The 24,334-nt window shown below is 36.0% G+C and overlaps 1 protein-coding gene across 1 annotated transcript in view; it reads right to left on the bottom strand.

The window, feature by feature from the left end:
- Nucleotides 1-544: 544 nt before the first annotated feature.
- Nucleotides 545-24,334, bottom strand: part of LOC140166573 (contactin-3-like) — a 177,565-nt gene continuing 153,775 nt past the window's right edge. The window contains 9 exon segments of the mRNA XM_072190069.1: nucleotides 545-721; nucleotides 1,980-2,077; nucleotides 2,612-2,880; nucleotides 3,761-3,851; nucleotides 5,332-5,459; nucleotides 5,809-5,923; nucleotides 7,515-7,724; nucleotides 8,655-8,837; nucleotides 22,228-22,344. Of these exon segments, the coding sequence (XP_072046170.1) occupies nucleotides 575-721; nucleotides 1,980-2,077; nucleotides 2,612-2,880; nucleotides 3,761-3,851; nucleotides 5,332-5,459; nucleotides 5,809-5,923; nucleotides 7,515-7,724; nucleotides 8,655-8,837; nucleotides 22,228-22,344 (1,358 nt within the window). The 3' untranslated portion in view covers nucleotides 545-574.

Raw genomic sequence — 24,334 nt, 5'->3', positions numbered from 1 at the left:
AAAAATTGACCAAAATTAGTTTGTTCCAATACAAGTTTCAATACTTTTCAGATACATAACAGTTTCAACTGTTTGAAGGGTGAAATTTTCCCAATGGTATGAGCCTCTCATGCTTCCTCCTTACTGAGCTCTTAAAACATAATTCTAACTCATCAGTTCCAACTGTTTCAAGTGTAAAATTTTCACCAGGAAACTGAGCTTTTCACTTGGCACTGGCCCTGTACTCAGTCTGACACCAATGCCATTTATGACACTCTAACTCCACCGTTCGTTCGAGCGTGGAATTGGCGCATCATGATCAAAGGAAACTGAGCCTGTTCTACTTCTCACTCCAAAATATGTCCAGAAAAGCTAGAACTACAAATTAGTCTTCTTCTCACTGAAGTCTTGAGGTTTGGAATTCAACTCAATTTCAAAGGAAAACATACTGTATCCCTCTCTCGAACTACTCAAGATGCCTGAAGGAAGAACTTGGATGGCTTCATCATCATCAGATGAGAGCATTATTGCTACATGTTGTCCGACTTCATATAATATTTATTACAGAGTCACAGCTCCCATACTAGCTGCCTCATCATAATGTAGTCCTTTGGTTTGCAATTACAACGGATGAGCTATCAGCAGATCTCATGCTGCCTTCTTCTTCTTCATCTAGTAATACGGCAATTGCTGCTAAACTGTCTTTCTTCATTCTGTTAGGCCCTCGTGATGAACGGTTGACCTATAGCAAGGAAAATAATGAAATTTAAAATCAAATTGTAAGGTTGGTTAAATAAAATGTTTCTATTTTTCAAATTAATATATTTATTTTAGTTTTAGTAAACAATATCAGTTTACAATCGGTTATTTTAAAATTGTTTGTAATCTGACCCTTTTTGAAATGATCAAGCATACAAGGATGTGGAAATTAATAATGCACTATAATATTTTGCAGTAAACTTGACGAGTGCGTACTACTGTGATGTTGCAAAATCAGAGCTAACAAGGCGTACGGCACAAAGTTCATTCATAAATTTTCACTCGGCAACAGCAGATCGCCTCAGCAGCCAATAAGAGACAAGTGCATTTCAATGCAGTAAATATGCAATGTATGCTTAAAATACGCTCTCATCAAAGGTTTACTGCAAAATATTATAATAATTATAGTATACACATGATGCAGTTTGGGGTGTGTTTACATGGTTGGATAACATCTCAACAGATGCATGGAAGATGCCATGGGGTATTTAACTTTCAAGTTGCAGGTGCACTTGTCCTCATCATTGTGTAAAAAGATACACAATACTACACAGCTTGTTTCAGAGACTGGGATTGCAATATTCATGGCATCATTCAATTAGCCAATCATAACCCCTCTTCCATGTTTAACCAGTACATGTGTTAAAATTGGCATTTGAAGAGTGCACACGAATCAGGCCTGAGACTCTCCGGAGCTAGTTTGAGGACAGTACAATACAGTTGGTTCACTGTAAGATGGAACATGACCATTGGAAAAGTACACAGGGTCCCCAGAGACAAAGGTCAAATGGCATAAACTTTTAGAAACTGCACTGTAGCTTTAGTGAATGTTGCTACAACTTGAACATGTTCTTTCATGATATAAACTATGAGTATGTCTGTGGAAAACAAACTTGGTCATGTGCCATCTTATACTGAATAGATATGTGATTCTTAATCCATTATCATGCAAACCCGTGCTGGTCTCCTACACAACCAGTTTGTGCCAGTCCTGACAAACAGTCTGACCTGAGACTAAGCAAAACTTTGTTCTGCGATTGTTTCAACATGTTCATTACGTCATGGATAATTTATTAATTATTAATTTATTAAGAGTCACATTTTTTTTGCTGTCCTCAACTTCAGTATAGGTCGTTTGTACAGAGTCACATCTCATTCTTTACTATCTCTGAACGAATGCTGATAAAAAGTGTAGGCAAGTTCAATAACCATTTGGTGGCATGTGTAGTCCTGGGGCTTACCTTTGAATACAACTCTTCTAATCTTTCTGGTGTTGTTTCTGAGCCATCAGGAGCAGCTTGAGGTAAATTGACTTGCTGATATCTACTGTGTCTGGGACCTGAAATTATATTATAAGATAGAATATGAACTTAATTAATATGTTGCTACTCTACAAATGTTACATTGTCATTCTGGCAGTCACACATGTGGGTGTGTTGCCCATTTTGCAGAGAATTTCAAGTGTGCGACTATCAACCAGTGTGACAAAAGGGAAACATTACAAGACTGAGTATGCATATGTTAGTGTTTTGGCATTTTTCTCCTGTGCATGACGTTAGCCCGACAAAGAGAATAAGAACATTTTCACATGGATTTTCCCAAACAGTTTATATAATTTTAAAAGACAATTCACTCATGCAAATGTACACTCGTCACTCACTCCAATGATCAATGAATATAATCAATCAATCAGTTAGTCAGGTGATCGATCTATCAAACAATCAACCGATTGATTACCCAGTCACACAATTAATTCTGGGATACATATTTACAACATCAATCAATCAATCAATCGATCAATCTTATCAAATACCCAATCACACATTAATTCTATGACCAACATCTTTAACATTAACAACTGAATGACTCTTACTCTTTGACTGTGTATAAAGCCTTCCTTGTACACCCCTGCCATGTCCCCTAGAGCCACCCCTGGCTCCACCAGATGGCCCACCTCCCTCTGCATATGCAACAGGTTCAGCTGACCCATTAGCTCCTTGCATCATATGATTGATGGGTGATGACAATGCTCTAGGTCTGGTAGGATCCAATGGCCCATTCTCCATCATACTGAGGTCACCATATTCATCACCTGCGATGGTATGGATGGAGGACGATAGTCTGGTGGCTTCCATTAAGCTACTGCAAGGAAGATATTGAATATTTAGTCAAGAAAAATGTGATTTTTGAATAATATTTTATTCATCTCAAGTTAGGTAGTATTGTAGGTGTGTAATTCACTGGTCGCAGTATTGAAATGCACCTGTTAAATGAAACCTGACTAGCAAATATACGGCGCAACCATAAATGTATTGGTGACACTACAAAACTTGAGCTGAAATGAAGTGTAGTCATCTGACTTTGTCTTAGCACTTTATAAAACCCTATTGCTAGCTAGCCACCTCTACTTAATGTACTTTTCATCCTTACTACTTGGAACCTTACTAAATTAACTTTTCATGCAGACGTAGCCACCTCTACTTTATGAACTGTTTTGTAAGACACATACACATTGGAAAGATGCCAAAAATCATAGTAACATTTGTATCTCAAGTAAATGTGGTGAATTATGAGTTTACAATATCAAAACTGTTTCAAACTTGGGAATCTGAACATGGTTCTGCTTGAGTATAATTATCCATTATTCATGAAGCATGTGTGCATGCCTTTTATAATCTGAATTGCACTTTTGTAATTATATAATTATATGAAATTATTGGAAGTCAAATTTTACAATTTTTGTAATTTATATAATTTTGGAATGATTTTAAAGCTTATTGTGCTTACATTTATATTTAAATCATGAAATATCAAAAATTTGACTTGTTCCTGGTTTTGTCAGAGCAGGTCACATATATCACTTTCACAGTGCTGATATGACAGGCCCTCCATGGCTCTAATCAATTTCAAACACCCCGCAGGGTACAGTGGCTGATCTCACAGCCACGCATGTTCTGCTTGCGCTACCGAAGTAGCAATCCAAGTTTTACACTGTTATAATAAAACACTTATATTCATTCACCTTGGTGATTTGCCTGATGTATCCATAATGAAGTCTTCACTAGGTTGTCTACTGCTACTTGCTTGACTACCGGTCTGCTCATTGGGAAGCACTGCCATACAAATAAACAAACAAACAAATAAGTCCCCTATAACAGAATACTTCTATAACTATCACTCTTGACCCTTTGTATATACAAAATATATATGGATCCGCTATCTTTCTACCAAAACAAGGTTCTTCAAAACGGGTATTATTTTCAGCACTTTTTGTAGCAAATTATAAGCATGCGTTTGAAAGGTGTACGCACACACAACATATAATATATACTTTTTAAGACGACTGTGCAAAGGGTGAATATTAAATACTTGTTTACATATTTTTGATAGTTTCAGACATTCTCCATTATATATTTATTGAAGGTTTCTATTTTATCTCATTAGCTATAGTTGCATTAGTTTAGGAAAAAAACTTTGAAGGTCAGTAATATTGTAAAAACAAGAAGTATGAATTAACTACTGAAATGTAAACATGTTGCTTTCAAATTGCATTTTAGTTTCGCCAACAAAGATTCACCACTTACATTGCAAAGTTTGATCAAACATGGATAAATTAAAATTAACTGATGACGTTTTTCGGAAAGCGCTCATAATTTGCCAAGCATCCCAGGAAGCAACAGGAAGATGAAATCCCTATGGTATATTATCATGTGTGACATATCTCAATATAATGCCAAAGCAATGTTGCCAAACCTATGATTTGGCAGCCCAATTGGGTGACTTTTGAAGATATCCCCTGCTGCTTTTGATGGTTTAATGTCCCATTGGAATAAATGGTTGATAATACAATTGGGTGACTTTTTTGATATTGCCTCCAACGACTTTGAGTAGTTCACAGTCCCATAGAACCCAATGTTTAAGAGAAAAATTGGGCCACTTTTGACGATTCGATGCACAATTTGGGCTGAAAATATCTGGTAACCCCATGATCCTTAGAACGTATGCCAATACCCTGGATAGGTGAATGCACTCTATTTATGTTATCTATATAGTACATGGATCAAGTTTACTTCTATACATCCCTAAATAGTTTCTTTTTTTCCTGCTTTTATATCCAAAATTTAACTCGAGCTGGAAAATGTCAGTCGCAATCCCTATCAGCAGTCTTAGAGACAAGCCATAGGCTTTAGGTCTGAATATCTTTGGGCCCTATCAATTTTCATGGAATTTTTAGTCAGAGGGCATGCCTTATTTCTTACACTGCCTATCACAGTCACTTATCAATATTAGAGTAAGGGCCCATCAACTCAAATTCCTGGGTCATATACTCTGATGGCCAAACAATGAGCTTGTGAAAGAACATGCTCTATATCTTCTACCACATGGAAAAAGAAGGCCTGGATGACAGTGTACAGTGATCTTGCAGTATTGGGAGATCATTATGGCATGCTGCAGCCAGGATAAGTTGTATAATGGCCCAGGATCTCAGCAGATGGAGGAAGCTTGTGGTTTGCTTGTTTCACAGCTGACTGATGATGATATACTATACCCCATATAACAAAGATTTTTAAAATCATTATCAGTAATACTTACATAAATTGGCTCTTTTTGATGCTTTTCTGTCTTCCTTTCCCCGACACCATACCAGCATGACAATCATGGCGAGTAGGAGTGCCAAGCCAGCCAATGCTACAGCAGATACAAAGATGATGATGGAACTCCTGCATGGGATGGGTAGAAAGGGTAGATGTTTGCTAAGTTAAATTTAAGAAAATATAAATGGTAATTTTTCCCCATAGCTGACGGCACGATTGTACGTGGCGGTATAGGGAGTGCCAGTTCTCCTTCTCTAATTCTGTGAACTCATCTGATACTAGCTGACATTTGAAATTTAGAAAATGTATGAATGTTTGAATGTCTGCGCATGGTGGGTTATTGTAATTTGTGTATGGGGTGTAGGGGTGTGTGTGTATGTAAATGATTAATCAACCTAACAATATATTTAGCATCTAATTCATCACAATTCAAGTAGCAGAAGTACAAAACGTGTCATTAAGATTCTATTCTTACAGAGGATAATCAAAGGCTGATGGCTTCTTTGGTGGTATCAGATCAGTGACTGATGATTCTGTAGTATCAGGATCAACATCAGGTGGTGCAGGAGCTTTTGTTGGCAATGCTGGATCTGAAAAAGACAAGGTTTACAAAATAAGAAATTTACGTCAATATGGAACCTGAACATATTTTAATCTTTTCCCAGAGCAGCCAGAGCACATCAACGTCAAAAAAAAAACCAAAAAAAAAAAAACAAGAGCATCTGGCCAGACTCTTTCAATTAGGAACCTGTTCCTTTGTTACTATACAGAAGACCCACTTTGGAGCAACATTTGTATTGTTCAATATCTTTTTTTTTTTCGTTCAAAAATTAAGAAATTGAAACATACTTTTACCATGCAACGATAGTAGACAAATTAACAGATGAAATAGCACTATGAAAAACTCAATATCAATGATATTGAAGGAAATGGAATAGTTCCTAGTGGCTACCCACCATAATCCTAATCCTAACCATAAACCTAATCCTAACTCTAAATCTTATTACTTACCATACCCCTACTCTTTAAACCTAACCTTAAACATAATCCTAACCCTGACACTCAACCAATCCCTAACCATACCAATACCTTTAAACCTAACCATAACCCTAATGCTAACCATAACCCTAATGCTAACCCTAAACCCATTCCTAACCATATCCTACCCTTTAAACCTAAACTTAACCCTAATTCTAACCATAAACCCTAACCATAATTAATCTTAATCCAAATCTCTCCCAATTCACAATGCTAAAGACGCTTGCCTATTTTGAAATGACCAAGGCATAGACCAGTCATGAAAACTGGTCTTGAAAAAAAAAAACCATGCTGAAAACCATGTTTTTTACCATTTTCTATGAATTTGATTCAGAAATAGGCTGAAAAACACTGCAAACAATAACCAAAAATGCTGAAATCAGCTAAAACACTAATAATCTTCATGCCTGAAAGACATAGCTGCCACATACAAACCCCCATATTTAACCTGTTTTAGGCCTATCACTCAATAATACATCCAGTCTGCTATGTTTTCTACAGATTGTGCACCAAATCTCCATTTACATATGCCCTGTTGACATGACCTGTAATCCCTGCATTAGTCTATGTGCCATATAGTCACAGAAAATATAGGCCTAGGTCAACAGGCAAATAATATACCAAAAAATTATGGTTTCACTAAACTCATTGGAAGTCTTGAAAATCCATTATTCAAAGTTACCATGCATTGTATGGTTCATTTACAAAGATAATTTACAATAAATATTCATTATCACTATATATAGAGATTTTATAACAGCAGCCCATTTTAAAGCTATCATGTGTAAATCAGAAACTTGAAAATGTTTTACTTATTATATACTATGTGTGATCAGTCCCTGGTCTCACCATACCGTTAAAACTCGATAGTTTTGCATATGTGCTTACTATCGATAGCTTTTGAAAACATGAAATTGTACCAATGTCCGGCGCTTTACCATCTGAGCTAATGGGGTTGAGACACACATTTGCAGGTTTACTTATTCGTATATAACTATGTGTATCGATGATTTGCTCAAAACCCTTTACACTTTTGTGGATGGGGCTCTTCATGTTTGCATGTTTTAAAAGCGCTCGATAGTAATCACATATGCTAACTATTGAGTTTTTACGGTATGTTTTTCTTACATATTGTGCACTCACCTGTGTATGCATACACCCCATCAATATCTACAGCAATCCCTCCACTAGTCCTAGCAGCTACAGTCACCCAAAACCTCACATCTGGTTCTAGGCCCGTCAGGTTATATCTTGTCTCACTGGTCTCTAGTTTACCATAGGTTGGTGTAAGGATGGAATTGGCTCTTCTCCTTCTTGCTCTCATGTCTAAAGCCCTTCTCCTTCTTGTTTTACCTAATAATAAGACAACAAAATATTGGTTTATACCTAGGTCTAGCTCAGATTAATTGTATTATTTATCCCATGGGTTTTAATGATACAAATATAAGTCATGATGTTGAAATTTGGGTTGATCATGGAGAGTTCTCTATCTCAGACAGTATCACATCACTCTCACTCTATTTGGAAAGATTCTGTATTGTAGCCTATATAATAAACATACCAACTTATTTAATTTACATTGAAAATAGCTTCACGGCATGGCTGCACTATTACCAAAGGCAAGGAAAACACTGGGTAATTCCAAACAAAATCCATACATCCTCTATGGAAGACATGATCTTTATCTTCCACACAGGGAGTGCGAATTTCAAATGGGTTACCTGTTAAAAATTTATACCCCCCCCCCTCTGTGTGAAAGATTAAGGTCATGTCTTCCATAGGGGTGTATGGATTTCAACTGGAATAGCCCATTGGACTAGTTTTCAGTAATATTATCCAACTAAATCGTTCACCAAAACATTCATGGTTGCTTACTGATAATGTCATTGACATCTCCTCATTCTCATGAAATACATGAAAATATACGTTATGGTGCTGTATTGGGCTATTCCATTTAAAATCCAACCTACCCCTATGATTTGGGAAATATCTTCTACAGGGGGAGTATGAATTTCAAAAAACATTATGCAGCTCTGTTTGAATTTTATACACCTTCTGGAGAAAGATTCAATCAGAATCTTCCACAAAAGGAGGATGAGTTTCAAATGGAGCTGCATGTGTTTATTCCTTTTAAAATTCATATTCCCCAAGTGGAAGATATTTCTAAAATCTTCCACAGGGGTAGTGTGGATTTAAATGGCATGGCCCATTCCATTCAGCCTTCAGGTATACAGTACCATTTTCCTTATATTTTGTGAGTAATTGGGGGTAACAAGTACTTACTAGGTGTAACTGTATCTACAGTATCTACAGTAACTGCAACTTCGGTCTCTGTCTCAACTGGTTGTGTCCTATACTCTATTATGTATCCTATAATGTCCCCATTAGGCTGTGTAGGAGGTTCCCATTGGAGGAAGAGATACCCAGGGCCTTCAATAACTGCAAGAGAAGTGACTGGTCCTGGTACTGCAAATGGATAGAGAAGAATGGAACAGAAATATTTTAGTTATCAAAGTATAACAGTATAGGTTTACATCATTTGTGTAGTTGATTGATCTACAAAAGACACTTTATCATCAGATATTGGATCAGATATGCCCATAAAATATACTTGGATTAAGGGGTACTACACCCCTGGCCAATTTTGTGCCTATTTTTGCATTTTTCTCAAAAATTATAGCGCATTGGTGACAAGTAAGATATGTATATTATAGGGGCAAGGACTACAACTACTGCACTGAAAATTTTATTTCAGCACAGACAACAGTTGTGGAGTTACAGTCAAAAATGAGGGAAAACCAATATTTGATCAATAAAAAAATAAAAATAAAAAGCGCAGTGATTTATAGTGCGCTACGCACAGGCACAACGCCTAGACGTTAATCCACAAGCCTCAGCACACTTTACATAAATCAATAACTACTTATCTTGAGTCACTGAAATTCCAGTGTAGAAACTGGATTCCTTGCCCCTATAATATACATAACTTTTGTTACCAGTGCTTTATTAGTTTTTGAGAAAAGAGCAGACCCATACAATATAATTGACCTGCCTGTGTATAATAGAAAGCAGACGACACATTTGGTATGAAATATGAGTTCATAACAATTGATGGTGAAATGTCACAAGACGATTCTCAAGATAAAAATAATGATATTTATATGCAATGTTATTATCCATCTGCTATGTTAAAGTACACATATGCGAGACTGATCAAAGTATACTATATACAGTCATATTTTACCAAATCTTATCCAGCATTATTCAAGTTACAAGTATATTTACTATATAGCAAATTGGAATGAACATTACCACAGTATGGACTATTGGACATTATGATATAAAGTTGAACTTTTGAATTCATTTAAGCAGACAAAATACTTTATCTACCACTTAATGAAAATAAGCTTTCTGCTGGACAAACATGAAGAAAACCATCCCCAGTCCTGAATATTTTCACAAATCATACCCACAGCTAAAAATATCCATGGATTTATACACTGAAATCAGAAAATGAAGTGAAACCTACAAATAGTTGATCCCCCTGATAGACAGTGTACTTCCCAAACAACATCAATGTACAATATGAACAGTGTATCAAATGTATCCCTACTAATCATGGCTAATTTCCCTTCGTGTGACCTACATATGTTTATCATGTCTGTACACTTGTATTGATGAGTTATAAAATGTATTATGGTGACAAAAAATGGTGTATCATCGTAGAAAAATTGTTTTGTTTTAGCTCTCTCCACAGAGGTATCGACTGCTGACGGCAATTTCCAAATTTTCTTTAAAAATAAAAATTCAAAACTCTCAGAGTTGTACATTGTCATGTCCATATTTGGAATCAGCATGAAAAATGCATCAAAATGAGTACAATCAAGCCTACTATTTGTTCAGTGGTTCTTGATATATCTCAAAACTATTTTTAAGCCTTGAAACAAAGCATTCAGCACCATGCAAGAGAAGTGACAGCAATATTCGCCGATCGCATGGTCATCCCAAAACGAGGTTCCACCCGCAAAGTGTGTGTTGCGTATGCGTACACCTGTCAAACGCACGCTTTAATTGCGCGTACGCTTTGCAAAAGCCTTCTGGCACGTTGCTAGAAAAGCGCAAGAAACAAAAATGCACTTTTCACGCATGCATTTGTAGGGAGAACCTCGTTTTGGTAGCAAGATGGCGGATCCGTGCAAAGAGCGAACAGGCAACATAAATGTGCTTATTATAAATAAAGTGCTACATAATTGGTAATCAGGGATGTAAGTAACCCTGAAGAAAAAATACGGAAAATACGGAAAAAAGTGCGTAAAATCGGGCTAAAAAGCCCAAAATGGGCTGAAAATAAAAGAAATTGCGTAAATCTGAACTACAAAAATTACAGAATTCTGTAAAAATACAGAAAACTTACATCCCTGGGTAATATTTTCAGCTTAATCATGATGGATGTAATGTTTTAAATTTGAAATTGACAGCGATGGAGATCTTTATGCATTTGTTGTGATGACAAGGATACATGTTAACACTTAAGTCTATCAAAATCCTTTTTATGTTACAGTATATTCCTGTTATGAACTGTCATGTTATATTTCATAATGTTATGTTATAATATGTTACACTTCATTATGTAACATATACATGAATAATCATACTATAGGATATGCAGGGGGCATTTATATGAAGGCAGGTCTGTGAGTTATAAAAATTCTTTTTAAAAAAAACTTGTATTCTATTACCTTTTTTGTGTAAATAGGGCAGACAAATGTAGATCAGATACACTAGGAAATGTGATTTGTACCCTTTTTTTTCAAAACCCAGGGCAATCCCTCCCTCCCTCAGGCTCTTCCAGAAAGTGGGATCCATGCAGGAGGCACTGCAGTTCTATCTCTGCACCGGTAGTAGTTAGACACCAAAGGATACAATCATATGAGCCAAAAAAAATAATGGTTTGTCTGAATGCTCACGAGTGGTTTGAAAACAAATGCAATTTGTCATGGTATTGGAGAAAAAAAATCTGATTTTTGTCGAATTTTTCCAGAAAAACTATAAAAAAAATTTTGAAAAAAAAAAAAATCTGCATTTCTTTTTTCCAAATCTCTCAAATTTACAGATGCGCGCGCGAGCTTTGAGACAAACCCTTTTTTTTTTTGGCCTGATCAATTATACAAGATGTGAACATTAATTATCACTGAATCAAACTGATTTGGAAAGGCAGCCATTTTGAAATTCAAGATGACAATTCCACTGACCATTCACTGAATCTAACCGACCATTCATGACCTTGAAATGGTCAGTGAAAAATGTTGTCCTCTCAAGGAGGATCCACCCAGACACTGATGCTGACATTATTGTCATTATGGGATATTTCAGTTGAAATCCATATACTCCAGATGGAAGACATGACCTTAATCTCCAACATAGGGAGTGTAAATTTCAAATGGGACTACCTGAATAGGTAGGTGGCTCCGTTTGAAATTCACACTCCCTGTGTGGGAGATTAAGGTCATGTCTTCAATAGCGGGTGAATGGATTTCAACTGGAATAGCCTAATTCCAGGTGGTCATTGCAGTGGTCATTGCTGGTCATAATCTGATGGTCAGTATGGTAGGAATCCCCTTCAAGCGTGAATCCAGCAAAGACACAGTGGCGGCACAGATCTTCATTTCCAATCACCAATCAAGTCTATTATCCTATACCCAGATTTCCGTGTGTACACAAAGGCTAGTCCCTGATGACAAGCAAGACCTTCCTTCACAGGTAACTGAAGCCTAAGTCAAATAAACTACATCTTAATGATAATAGTAAGATAATCACTCAAAAAATTGAAAAAGTTCTGCAAATCTTTGCATATTTTTTCGACTTCAATCAGAAGATTAATGCATTGTGCATAAGTAGCAGGGCTAACTTTCCTATTCTGGGAAATATGATCAAATACCACCAAAATGCCTTCACTTTTTACAAGCACAGTAGTAGTGTAACCAGGAACAGGTCAAAACCCATATACTAAGCCATCAATGATACTCAAGTTCCTTATAACATAATTGCTTATGTAGCTTCAAATGTGACAATTAAATGCAATGAAGAAAAAGAAGTGTCTTGATGTGTTGAATTTAAATTCTTTTTGCCATTTACCATTCTTGTCCAAATTTTACAAGTTCCAATAATGTAAACCTCATGAACTATATGTTCCTTGAGATAATTTTGTTTTGTTTAATGCTTCATGCTATGACATATATTATCAAAAGTCTGGCCTATAACCGAATTATATGACAAAATCAAAGGGGAAAATGGTGCCTCCATCTCATAATACATATAAACAAAAGCATTCCTGAAAGAGCACATAAATTTGCCATCATAAATTGACTGACAACATCCTCATAATTGTCGGACCTATTCACAAGGATCCACAACATGCTCATCTATCAGGGACACAGTTCTCTAACCCCAATACATTTGTACATTCATTGAATGACCTTTGAAAATTTGGGTACAAAAACTCATACTCTACAACTTGAGGTCAAATTTTGCAATATAATTGTTCAGTTGAGGTTATTGAACTATGCCATTGGGATGAGGCCATTGTGGTTCATAGTGATTCCAGTTGAGAATGTTTTATGCTAGGTTAGTTTGCTTGTCCCAAATGACCATCACAAACTTCCTCCCCAAAGACCACTGCAAAGACTCCATCACCACGCTGACATTGTCAACAACTGCTTGTTGACCGTAAGTGGCCCATACAGTGATGGGCACACTTCAATTTCTGACTTCCTATCATAGTTTTGATGAGAGTGACAGATACCATCCGTCCATCCATGGCTCAACTAATAGCCCGCTTTGGTGTGCTCCTTGCTGAAGTCTTGTGACTCCAGCTCCAGATCACAAATTTGATAGGACACTACAAATTACATGGTACTTAGTAACGAAAATTTGAAACTACATGAGATAATATCCAAGATTCTAGTAGTCTGGGTATAATAGAACATTACAAAGTTAAGGTGGAAATTTAAGGAAATGAAAAATGCAAACAGTCGTAATTGAAAAGGAAGCAAGCAGTTTGAGGTTAAAATGAATATCCTCCCTGTACGTTGTAAGGCTATCATGAAAAGCTTCAACACTTGTTAGCTAATTGTTTGAATGTGTGCATGTAAGGCTATCATGAAAAGCCTCAACACCTGTTAGCTAATTGTTTGAATGTGTGTATGTATATATGGGTAAGTCTGTTAGTACCTCCACATGGATATTTACCCAATATTTTATTATATTCACAACTGCATGGGAAGTGTGGACACACAACATATCTGAAGGTGTCTGATTCCCTGACAAAATGCAAACTAGTGTAAAAATGCTATTTAGAATTTATGTGAAGGATGCCATGCCATATTGAGTTTCTGTTATGGTGTGGAGTTTGTCTCATATCACTGATTTGGATGCTCTTTGTGTATAAGTCTGTAAAACAACTGTATGATAGATTGCTTCCCCTCGGACACAAAGGGGACACTTTTACCGTTGCACTCATTGGGGGGAATCACATAACACGCCATAAAATAAATACCTCTTGATGAAACAATTCCAAAAGTTTGATTTCTTATCAGGGAAATCAACTTTAAATAATTACCTTACCAAAGACAAGGCAAATTGGTATTTTCGGTGCTAAGAAAATTGACTTAAACCTCGAGGCCCTGTACAAACCAATGGGGATTTCGCGAGGGTGTCCCCTATGACAGATGTGAGAAGTGGGTAAGTGCAATAGATGGAACAATGCTGATGACCAATAGAATGTAAGGGTTAACTTGCATGGGTACATGAGTGTATACATTAAATGTCTGCACTCATAATTAAGAATGTGGAATAGATAATAAGAATGAGAACCCTTATAAGTCAAGACAATTAATTGACCCCATAATTTCTTGCTACAGCCTGCAATCAATTCAGGTCAAATAAAGCAAAAGCTACCATACCAAATTGATGGCTATCTTCAATCTTGATTTGAATTATTAGAAGCCACAATTTTCATATCATCACCACAATATGAATTGCCTTGACCACAGGTAGGGTCAGACTTCAGTGAACTTAAAGTACAACATTGTCCATAGATAAGATTCTTATCCACCGTCCACCTGTTTATCTGCTAGGGCCTTTACTTGAAAGGACCTAGTGATATATCTCCTATATAAATTGTTTGCCTAAAGCAATTAACTCGCAGTGAGCCAATGACATCAAAGTGTTGAGGCAGCTGCTTAGTGTGCCCAACTGCCCATCTATGGGACATCTTTAAATGTATGTGTGTGTATGCCATACAATGCTTTAAGCGAATGCTCACAATTTGAAGCTGTGCACAATGATATGTGTACTAACATCACTGACTAAGTAATACTATAACTGCTCAAAGAATTGTTTAATCAGTATAGACAGGTCAATTTCATGGAACTAACTCATATGTTTTCATAGAATATGCCAAGTAATTCATTCATCAACTGCCCATTGGCCTATCATAGTGCCGTCTGCTGGCAAACCTATGCAAACATTCAATGTTAGAACATGGTTTCTAAATTTTGCACTTTGTTTTTGTTTTGGTCCTGAGACAAGAAACTGCTAACTCATGTTGCTATGTTTATAATTGTAAAGAAAAGCAAGCACAATGATTTTGAGAGCACTGTGCACAGTCACAACACATAGATGTTGATCCACAAGCCTCAGCACACTTTACAGCTTGAAGCTGACCACTGCAACTCCATATCATGTCAAAATATAGAAAGTGTTGGATATAACAGGTGATTTGGCAGTGACAGATTTCTGTATATATCCCTTTCAGATACACAGAGTACATGCGCTGTGCAGGGATAGCACAACCTCAAAAATGTAAAGGGTCCAGTTGATTTTTTCTGGACCCTTTAAGCCCTGCAAAACCAAAATTTAAGGGGTACAGTGAGAATCTAAGGGGTCCAAAGTTCTGAATTTTGAAAGTAGTCAAATACTGATTTAGAGTCCACAAAATAACTTCTCCACACAATATGTCGGTTCAAAACTTCTTTATTTTATAAACAATGGTTTTCATAAAATAAAGATTTTGTAATAGCCGATCATAGGCTAGCCTTTTCTTCAAAACATGATAAATTACGAAAACCTTTGTGTTGGTCACTATCCAACACAAAGGTTTTTATTTATCCTGTTTTAATAGTGACCAACTCTAAAGGTTTTCGTAATTTCCTGTTTAATAAAAAGGGCTAAGCTATGATCGGCTATCATTAGAAAATCTTTATTTTTCTCAGTCTTAGGAATATTTTAACAGACTTAGAAATCAGAGTTGGACTCTCATCATCATGATAAAAGCTTCTGTGCATCGTAAAATTTAAGGGGGTCCATGCAGTTTTGATCGGATCTGTTGCTCAGTTTGACTTGTAATTTAAGGGTCCAAACCAAAAGTAAGGGGTCCATTCCGCCCCTGGTGCTGTGAAGTTGTCATGCGCAGAGCACATTTGTTATTTGGGCTGAGTACAACGACTACACTCTGTCCATAATGACTGCAGTGGATCCACTCAGCACATTGACTGACAGTTCATAACCTACTTCAAACCATAGCCATCCAGACCATCTCAATCAGGAGAAAATTGGTTTTGAATTAGCCAACCCATGGTCAATTTCCATGATAAATTCCTTGTCTTCCCGATCACAATGATCAAATATTATCCAATAAAATGCTATTTATGTCATGATTGTCATTTCAAAGTTACCTATTGACTCTCACATGAACTGGCCTATATCATAGATCTCAGACACATAAATGAAATAATGATAAAGGGAGACATGACAAATGAAGAACTCATTGTGAGTGACGAGTAACTGTGTTTCTATACCTGCAAATTTTACAAGTCTCAATCCAAGCTTTCATGTATTTGCAAGTCTCAATCCAAGCTTTCATGTATTATGAGATTTAGATTAAGAAACAAAAATATATAACCTATAGGCTAATTCAAAAGCTATCCAGATAATAATATTAATAACAACAATCTTAATATAGCGAACAATGCAAATGCCTATAAGTGCTTACACCACGATAGGACTAACAAGCACAAATACTATGAATAATCAAAAGATAAAAAGGAACAACAATAAATATGACAGCATGAAGACTGAAATTGACGGCAACAATGAAACTGAGATATATATAGCTAAAAGTGAGGAAACAAAAAACACACAAGAAAATGGACAGATAAAAGGTTCATAACTTTGCAACCAAGTATTCAAGAGACCTGTGGATTCAACATCAGTAAGTATAGGCTAGGTACTGATCAAGTTAGTAATGGTAGGAACTCAATTTTCAGAATTTTTGACTTTAGCCTGAGTGGATCAGATTGGGTCACAGATATGACTTGAAAATATGTCGTAAGATGTGACTTAAAGGTACTCAGTGACAAGAGTTTGGCAGGTGCAGTTTCTAACAGCCGCTCTGATATAGTCATTATTTAAGGGGCCTACCAATATGCATCAACTTCTTTAACTTAAATCTGCATTTAATTCTCGTTGTTGTTATTGTAAATGAAATTACAATTAACAATGCACAGCTACACAAAGAGTGCAAACCCACTCATTCTTGGCAAGTGGTAATTGTTTGACATATATAGCTACTAAAGGAACTATTCCATGTGAGCACAATCAGAAACATCCTTCCACCCTACACTCCCTCTCCTTCCTGTCCCAATATTGTTACTAGTTCATTTACCACATGTAGCGACAATGATTACTTGTAGCTACACATATTAAATGTGTATTCCTCCGTAAAGCTTCCTAATCTATGACAAATATGTTGCATTTATTTTCCTTATTCCTAAAAATTATAGGGGAGAAAAGAAAATTTAGCTGAAGTGAGATTTGAACCAGCATCTCTGGTTTGCAAGACCAATGCTCTACCATCTGAGCTATCCAGCCCTATGATGGATGGCGATCCCATGCAATTACCAATATTTTTCCTTGGGCGCTGGTTAGAGCCATGAAATCATGCTGTTGTGTGGCCAAGGATCATATAAATAATCTTAATGAACCCCAGTAAACAGTATGAATTAGTAAAAAATAAATTCCATAATTATCCTAATTTTGTGCGCAGAAAAAAAAGTAATATTTTTCTACTTTTTGTAACATCGTGGAATCAAAATATGCACAAGAAGAAAAAAACACCAGATTCAGGTTTTGCTGTATCAGTAACAGTTTGAACTGAGTAATCAAAAATGGTTCTATTATTTGTTCATATTTTCAACAAGAAATTGTGTCTTTGATCAATTGAAAGTTAACACAGGTACAATTACATCCTAATACATCCCATACAATGATACATATATTGTTATTGTTGTAATATTAGATACCGATCCAGCTTAGCTTCATGACCTTGGAAAGCAAAATAATAGCAACATGCTTCCTCCTATTCACATTGCTTTAAAACAATGACAGAATTAAAGCTATGCATCATCAATGTTTCTATTTCACCGCTCAGTACTCAAGTGTCTCTAAGTCTATAATTAGCAAACTATTTTCCGTCTAATCCTGTCTTCTTATAGAAAAGCTTAAATATCTGGCACAATTATATCACATTCTTATACAATTCATATAAAACAACAAATCATTGTAACTTAATTAAAGGAAACAAAATTAAGATCTTAAATCCTTGTTGATTAGTCAAGGTAAAGATGATCAAAAGCTTCACATGGGTAATCTATGTTGTTAATCAAATTATTGCCACTTTCATTTAAAGAGATAATTCAGAGATTTTGTGGGGGTGGTTGACTGAGGTTTTTTAGAATGTCTTTAGCCTGACTTCACGTTGTGGTACAATCCTAATTAAGATGAAAAAAAATTAATGAAAATTGCACTGACAAGTTTTGTGAAAATGATCATATCTGACATTTTTATCTGTTCTTACACAATACTCAAACATGAAGTCATATGGGGCAAGTCTATGATAGGGTTTGGGCTTTTTTATGTTAAAGTTTGTTCGGCTTATAATAGTTATATAATAATTATATAATAGCTTATAATAATTACTTGGTTTTTGTTACTGCACGCATCAACAAAGTCCCAACTCAACCACACGTAAATTTACATAAGCATGCACCAGTCACACATTACACAATGCACAGTGCATGCCAATCTGTATCAATACACAGTGTTATGAGTCTCATTTTTTCGCTTATTATAAGCCAAACAATTGTTGTAATCTCATTCTGATTCTGAATGAAATAAAATTCCAAGTTTTACAAATGTGATCCTAGCAAGTCGTCAGTGTGATGTTATTTTCTGCCATCTTGTGGGTAAATCAATATAATTACATTCCTAAGTACCCGGTATATAAGAAATCATGTGACAACCTAGAGACGAGTACACAGATTTGCACCCCACCCATGACAATAAAGAGAAATGCAAATGTATTGATTTACCAGCTTTTCCCTACAAGATGGCAAAAGGCTTACTGATAGCCTCTATATGTGTATGCAAGGTCTCCATAAACATGTTTACAAAATGTGTTCAATTCAAAATCTTTGAATGTATCTTTAATGCTTCATGAATGCTCATTCTAGGAATGTCACACACAATATGAAATATATATTCTTCACAAAACTTTTTTTAAATAAAATGCTACAGTGATTAGTGACACAGGTCAATAACTTATATAGGCACCTAGGCACTATAAAAACCAACCACATGGGCCAATCAGTGGTTCACAATAGCTTAGGAACAAGAGTGAAGGGGAACAGTATTTGTGCACAATAGTCTTCAATCGTAATACCTTGATTGTTAAATCATGTACGTTGAAAGACATCGATATTCTGATTGACATTACAGCCAATCTAGGACTTCCACACACTTCCGTTTATTAACCACTCTTAAGTCAATTTGTCAAAACAGGTACGGGGGATGTCTATCATTGCTACATTAATGATTGCGTGTGTGGTCATTGGGTTGGGCTGGGTAATATATGAATATTTAATAATGTGCATATCTCGAATATTCTAATTTACTGATGAACAGTCATCTAGGTGATTAGACAGGTCAATTAGTTTTCACAAGTAAGCAGGCAAATTCCATTATGGCTACAATATTTATATGGTACCATTGGCCTATCAAAACCTAGCATGCACATATCAATGTGGAATTTATATCAAATGTTTAAGCTAAGTTTTGGAAAATGTCAGAGCAAAGTGATTTAGTTTTATATCACGATGCATTTTATGTATCAAAATGATTGCAGTCCATTCATTTTGGGTGCTTATTGGTTCTGGTTGTAAGCCAGCAAAATAAAAACAAAAAAGGCAAAAAGTCATGAATACTTCAAGCAATCAATGTAAATGTTCCCATATTATGTGTGTAATTTTACTCCCTCCCTCCTTCCAGCAAGCTGTATTGGAGTAAACATGTACACAACATTAAACATGAGGGAGTGGGTATTGTTTAGTGTTTCAACATTTTTTCCATTTGATTGAAAGAGTTTTCATCATGTTTTATAACCAACACCCTTAACAGCCATATGAATGATTCCATAGCATAATGTGTATAAAAATACCAAGACTCAGCGGCACAAAGGTGTATGTCCATTAGCTGCTGTGTATTTGTGTAAAGGTCAGCAGTATAAAGATGTAACTCTAATTTAGTCACTAGAGATATGTCTTTGTACTGCTGAGTCTTGGACTATCTAAATGCAATCATTCATAGACAGATAATGGACATAAGGCTTTGTGCTACTGATCCCTAGGCACTCTAAATCTAACCATTCATACAGCAGCTAAACTAATGGACACCATGTCTTTGCACCGCTGACGAGCCATCAAATTCAATCCAGGTAAAGCAAGTCTTATCTAACATGTCAGCATGAACAACTACAGACCACCTCAATGCATATTTCAAAGTTTTTACAATGACTATTAATCATAGCTTTCAGCATTTTCTTAATGCAGCATTTCCTTTAAAGTTGATGTCTGGTTAATGAAGGCACTAAAATGATGAAATATTCACTTTACTTGGCCCTTAATATGATTAGGATTTATCATTCTTCTTCTGATTCAAGTATTTCTCGCTACATTTATGATAATCTAGTGTAGACACCATTGTATATTCCAACCATATAATGGTTTTTTTTATATAAAGTGTAAGTTATTGTAAACAATAGCCATTAAACTTCATAAGCTTCATTTTTACCGAGTGCAGGGTATATCAAAATGATTGGTACTCATCAATATCCAGTGAGCATGGCAAAGACTGCCACATCAAAATACAGCATAACATCCACATAATTTGTAGATTTATGTTATAAAAGGTCATAAAACTATAAGCTGTAGTAATTTAAAGAGGATCTAAAGTCTGCACAAAAAGTAACTCAGCTCTTATAAATACGCCTATAGATTCAGAACTAATAATTGTTTTCACAATATTTCAACATAAAAAGAAGGATGATTTATTTACGCGCATTTTGATACCCCATTTGTCCAATTTTGTTCAATATTGACAATACAGCAGTGTTTTGAAAGAAAAATACCCCAATTTAAAAGTTGCAGTTATTTGTATTGATTTGAAGTATGCGCGAAGATAATGGCGGGCTTTACGTGTTTATAGTGCTGGCGTTATAACCATTGATCGCTGTAAACTGCAACTTTTAAATTTGGGTATTTTTCTGTAAAAACACTACTGTGTTGTTAATATTGAACGACATTTGACGAATGGGGTATCAAAATGCGTGTAAATAAATCATCCTTCTCGCTATGTTAAAATATTGTGAAAACAATTATTAGTTCTGAATCTATAGGCGTATTTATAACAGCTGAGTTACTTTTTGTGCAGACTTTATAATGCTGAATGTGGAAATGCAGGCATTTCATTAGACAACAAAGCTGATGGGTACCAATCATATTGATACACCTTGCATAAGTCCTGCATGAAGGATGTCAAATTGCCTAGAAATATTTCAGACAGCACATTTAATGATGGCTTTTAATTTAAAATCGATTTCCCTCATTATTTTCATTTTTTAATGTATTTTATCATGATTGTATTGTACTTTTATATTGTATGAATTTTGTTTTGTATTATGTGTTTTTTCTGGCAAATAAAATGAAATGAAATGAAATTCTCTAATACATTGTGATATACATTGTGATATACATTGTGATATACATTCTGTTCAAAGGGCTATTCCAGTTGAAATACATACACCCCTATGGAAAACATGACCTTAATCTCTCACACAGGCGGTGTAGATATAAAAATGAGTCACCAATTCATGGTAACCCCATTTGAAATGCACACTCCCTGTGTGGAAGGTTAAGATAATGTCTTCTTTAGGCATGATAGGGGTGTATGGATTTCAACTGCAATAGCCCAACCCAGATGAGGTTCGGTTGACAAAACTCTGTCGTAACCCTATAACAGTTGTATGTCATGTATGAATAGACTATCATTACTTTTAGTACATACATCATGTCCATTGCATAGGACATACAACTGTAGTAAGTTTACGACCAAATTTCGCAAACTGGGCCATGGTTCTGTTGATACAAACATATATGTGACCGTTACAGCACGAATGAGCCGTAAATGTCCTCAATTGTATTCTGAGTTACAGTGTAAAATGGGCATGAAGGTCGTATTCATAGGTACCTCAATTTGGTGCTACGTGTACCTCATTTAATGAGATACACGTAGCACCAAATTGAAATACCTATGAATATGACCTTCATGCCCATTTTACACTGTGACTCAGAATACAATTGAGGACATTTACGGCTCATTCGTGCTGTACGGTCACATATAAACAGCGGATCTAAGTTAATATATGCCTAGTAATGTGAAAAACCTTACTCAAAAGTCTACTTACTTCCATCCAGCGTTGTGACAGCCTGGTAAACAGTTGTTGGTCCAATCAGATTATTAGAATTGGTTCCATTGTTATATGCTGCTACCTGGATCAGATAGGTAGTTGCTACCAGTAGGCCTGCAGATGTGAGAAAACAAAATATGATGATTAAATGACAACTTGCAATTATATTTATTTTCTGTAAAAATAAAAACTGTATATGACCCTGCTTGATGTGATATCCCTTGATTACCTTGCAATGAACAACAAATAACAAATAGTATGACAAGTGATATTGACAATTCCAAAACAAAGCACATTGTAGGTAATATGATGATTAACCAGCTTGGTAACTAACTGCATATTTCCATGGGTGATGTCACTGTGGATTTCATCAAATGATTTCTACTTATGTCACAGAATTAGAGAAGGAGACCCAGGACTCTCTATACCGCCACATACAATCGCGCCGTCAGCTATGGGGTATTCGGGTCCTTTGCCGACGGTGCGCAGAGACGAACGAAAACAATTATGCGTCTCATCTGAAGCGTCTTGGTACTCACGTGCAGGACGCATCAAGTACGTCTCTCAAATGCGCCCATCATGCATGTCGCGCTTGCATGACAACTAATGCCTTGAGTGCATTCCGACAGAAACCGAATACCCCAATTTTTGCTCCATGCCCGTATCAAGATGGCGGTCGAGTCCCGTTTCTCCTTCTCTAATTCTGTGACTTATGATTTGCACTGTATTAGGTCTTCATGTTGTTAAACTACTTTAAATATAAAACAACCCCTGGATTGCACCTGTTTATAACTGATAATATGGTACTCTCAAATCTAACCCTAATCCAAACATGATTATATTGTCAAGATTGACCTACTGGACATTGCAAGTGACCAGAACTGATGGGCCTAATCAGGTAGGACATTGGTATGATTCAAGAAAACCTTGGCATATCATTCAACATTGGATTAGAGCTGTTTGTCCACATACAGACCAATATGACATGCTTAATTAATACCTTATAATTAGGTCAAATCACTCTTAATATTAAAGAATAACTAAGTAATACAAGGTAAATGGGAAAATGTGGAAGACCACAATAACAGTATACCGTCCTGTAAACTAATCATAAACAAGTGTCATGCATACAATATTCTAGGTACATCGTGGACCATGATTTCTGCCCGGGATTTCTGCTGCATTATATTGTTGGATGGTTCAGGTTAAGTGGATAACTGATTGGCACAAAAAAGTTTCACAACCACACTGATTCACCTCAAAAGGTATGAGGACCAAATCTTCCTAAGACAATGTGTGTGACTACCCAGACCTGTCACTTCACATCCAAAGTATCAGGTCAACATTGAACTGACCATTTCTATCGGATCTTCAGATAATTGATGGAAATAACACTTTACTATCACAGTCAACAACTACCCTTAAGCACTGATAAACTTCCTATACTGATCTTGTGTCTATTACCTCAGCCAGGTAACTTGGCTACCTTAGGATCATTTTTAAGGTAATTTATATTTATCATCCATCATGATATGTCCTTAAACTCCTCTCACAGGAAGATGTGTGCCACAAATCATTGTCAATCAAAGATGTACAGGTGTGTTTTGAATTACAGGGCAACTCAATGGGATGTCATAACCTAGAAGTTATTGTTAAGAAATGCTTCATGCTTTTTGTATAACAAAACCATTTTGCTTAACTAAAGGGGTACAATGGGAAGGGAGGAGGCTTGTGCTATCTCAGTGAGGACCAAGGCCTTCAAAATTAACATCCCAATGAGTTAATAAAATAAAAAAATAAAAACTTTTCGGTTATAGGTCTGTGAAAGTCTAGTTTTGGCACTCCTGAGACACTGTTTTTGAACCCCCTCCTCTGTCACCTTGATTATATTAGTATAGGAACCTTCCAGGTGTATCAATGTTACAGTTTGTGGCTGAACATGGAAGTGGGGTTCTGATTGGTCGATTCAATCATCTGACAATCGTAACAACATACCAATAATCTAACTGGCTGATTATGTTGGTCAGCTCAGATCGGCGCAATTGATGGGAACACAAAGCTCCATATATGTCACTCATTAACAGGGCATCAATCTGAGCAAGGG

This window comes from Amphiura filiformis, chromosome 12 (genome assembly GCF_039555335.1).
Source record: "Amphiura filiformis chromosome 12, Afil_fr2py, whole genome shotgun sequence".
NCBI lineage: Eukaryota > Metazoa > Echinodermata > Ophiuroidea > Amphilepidida > Amphiuridae > Amphiura > Amphiura filiformis.
Note: the sequence above shows the minus strand (reverse complement) of the source record. Positions and strands in the feature narration are given on the sequence as shown.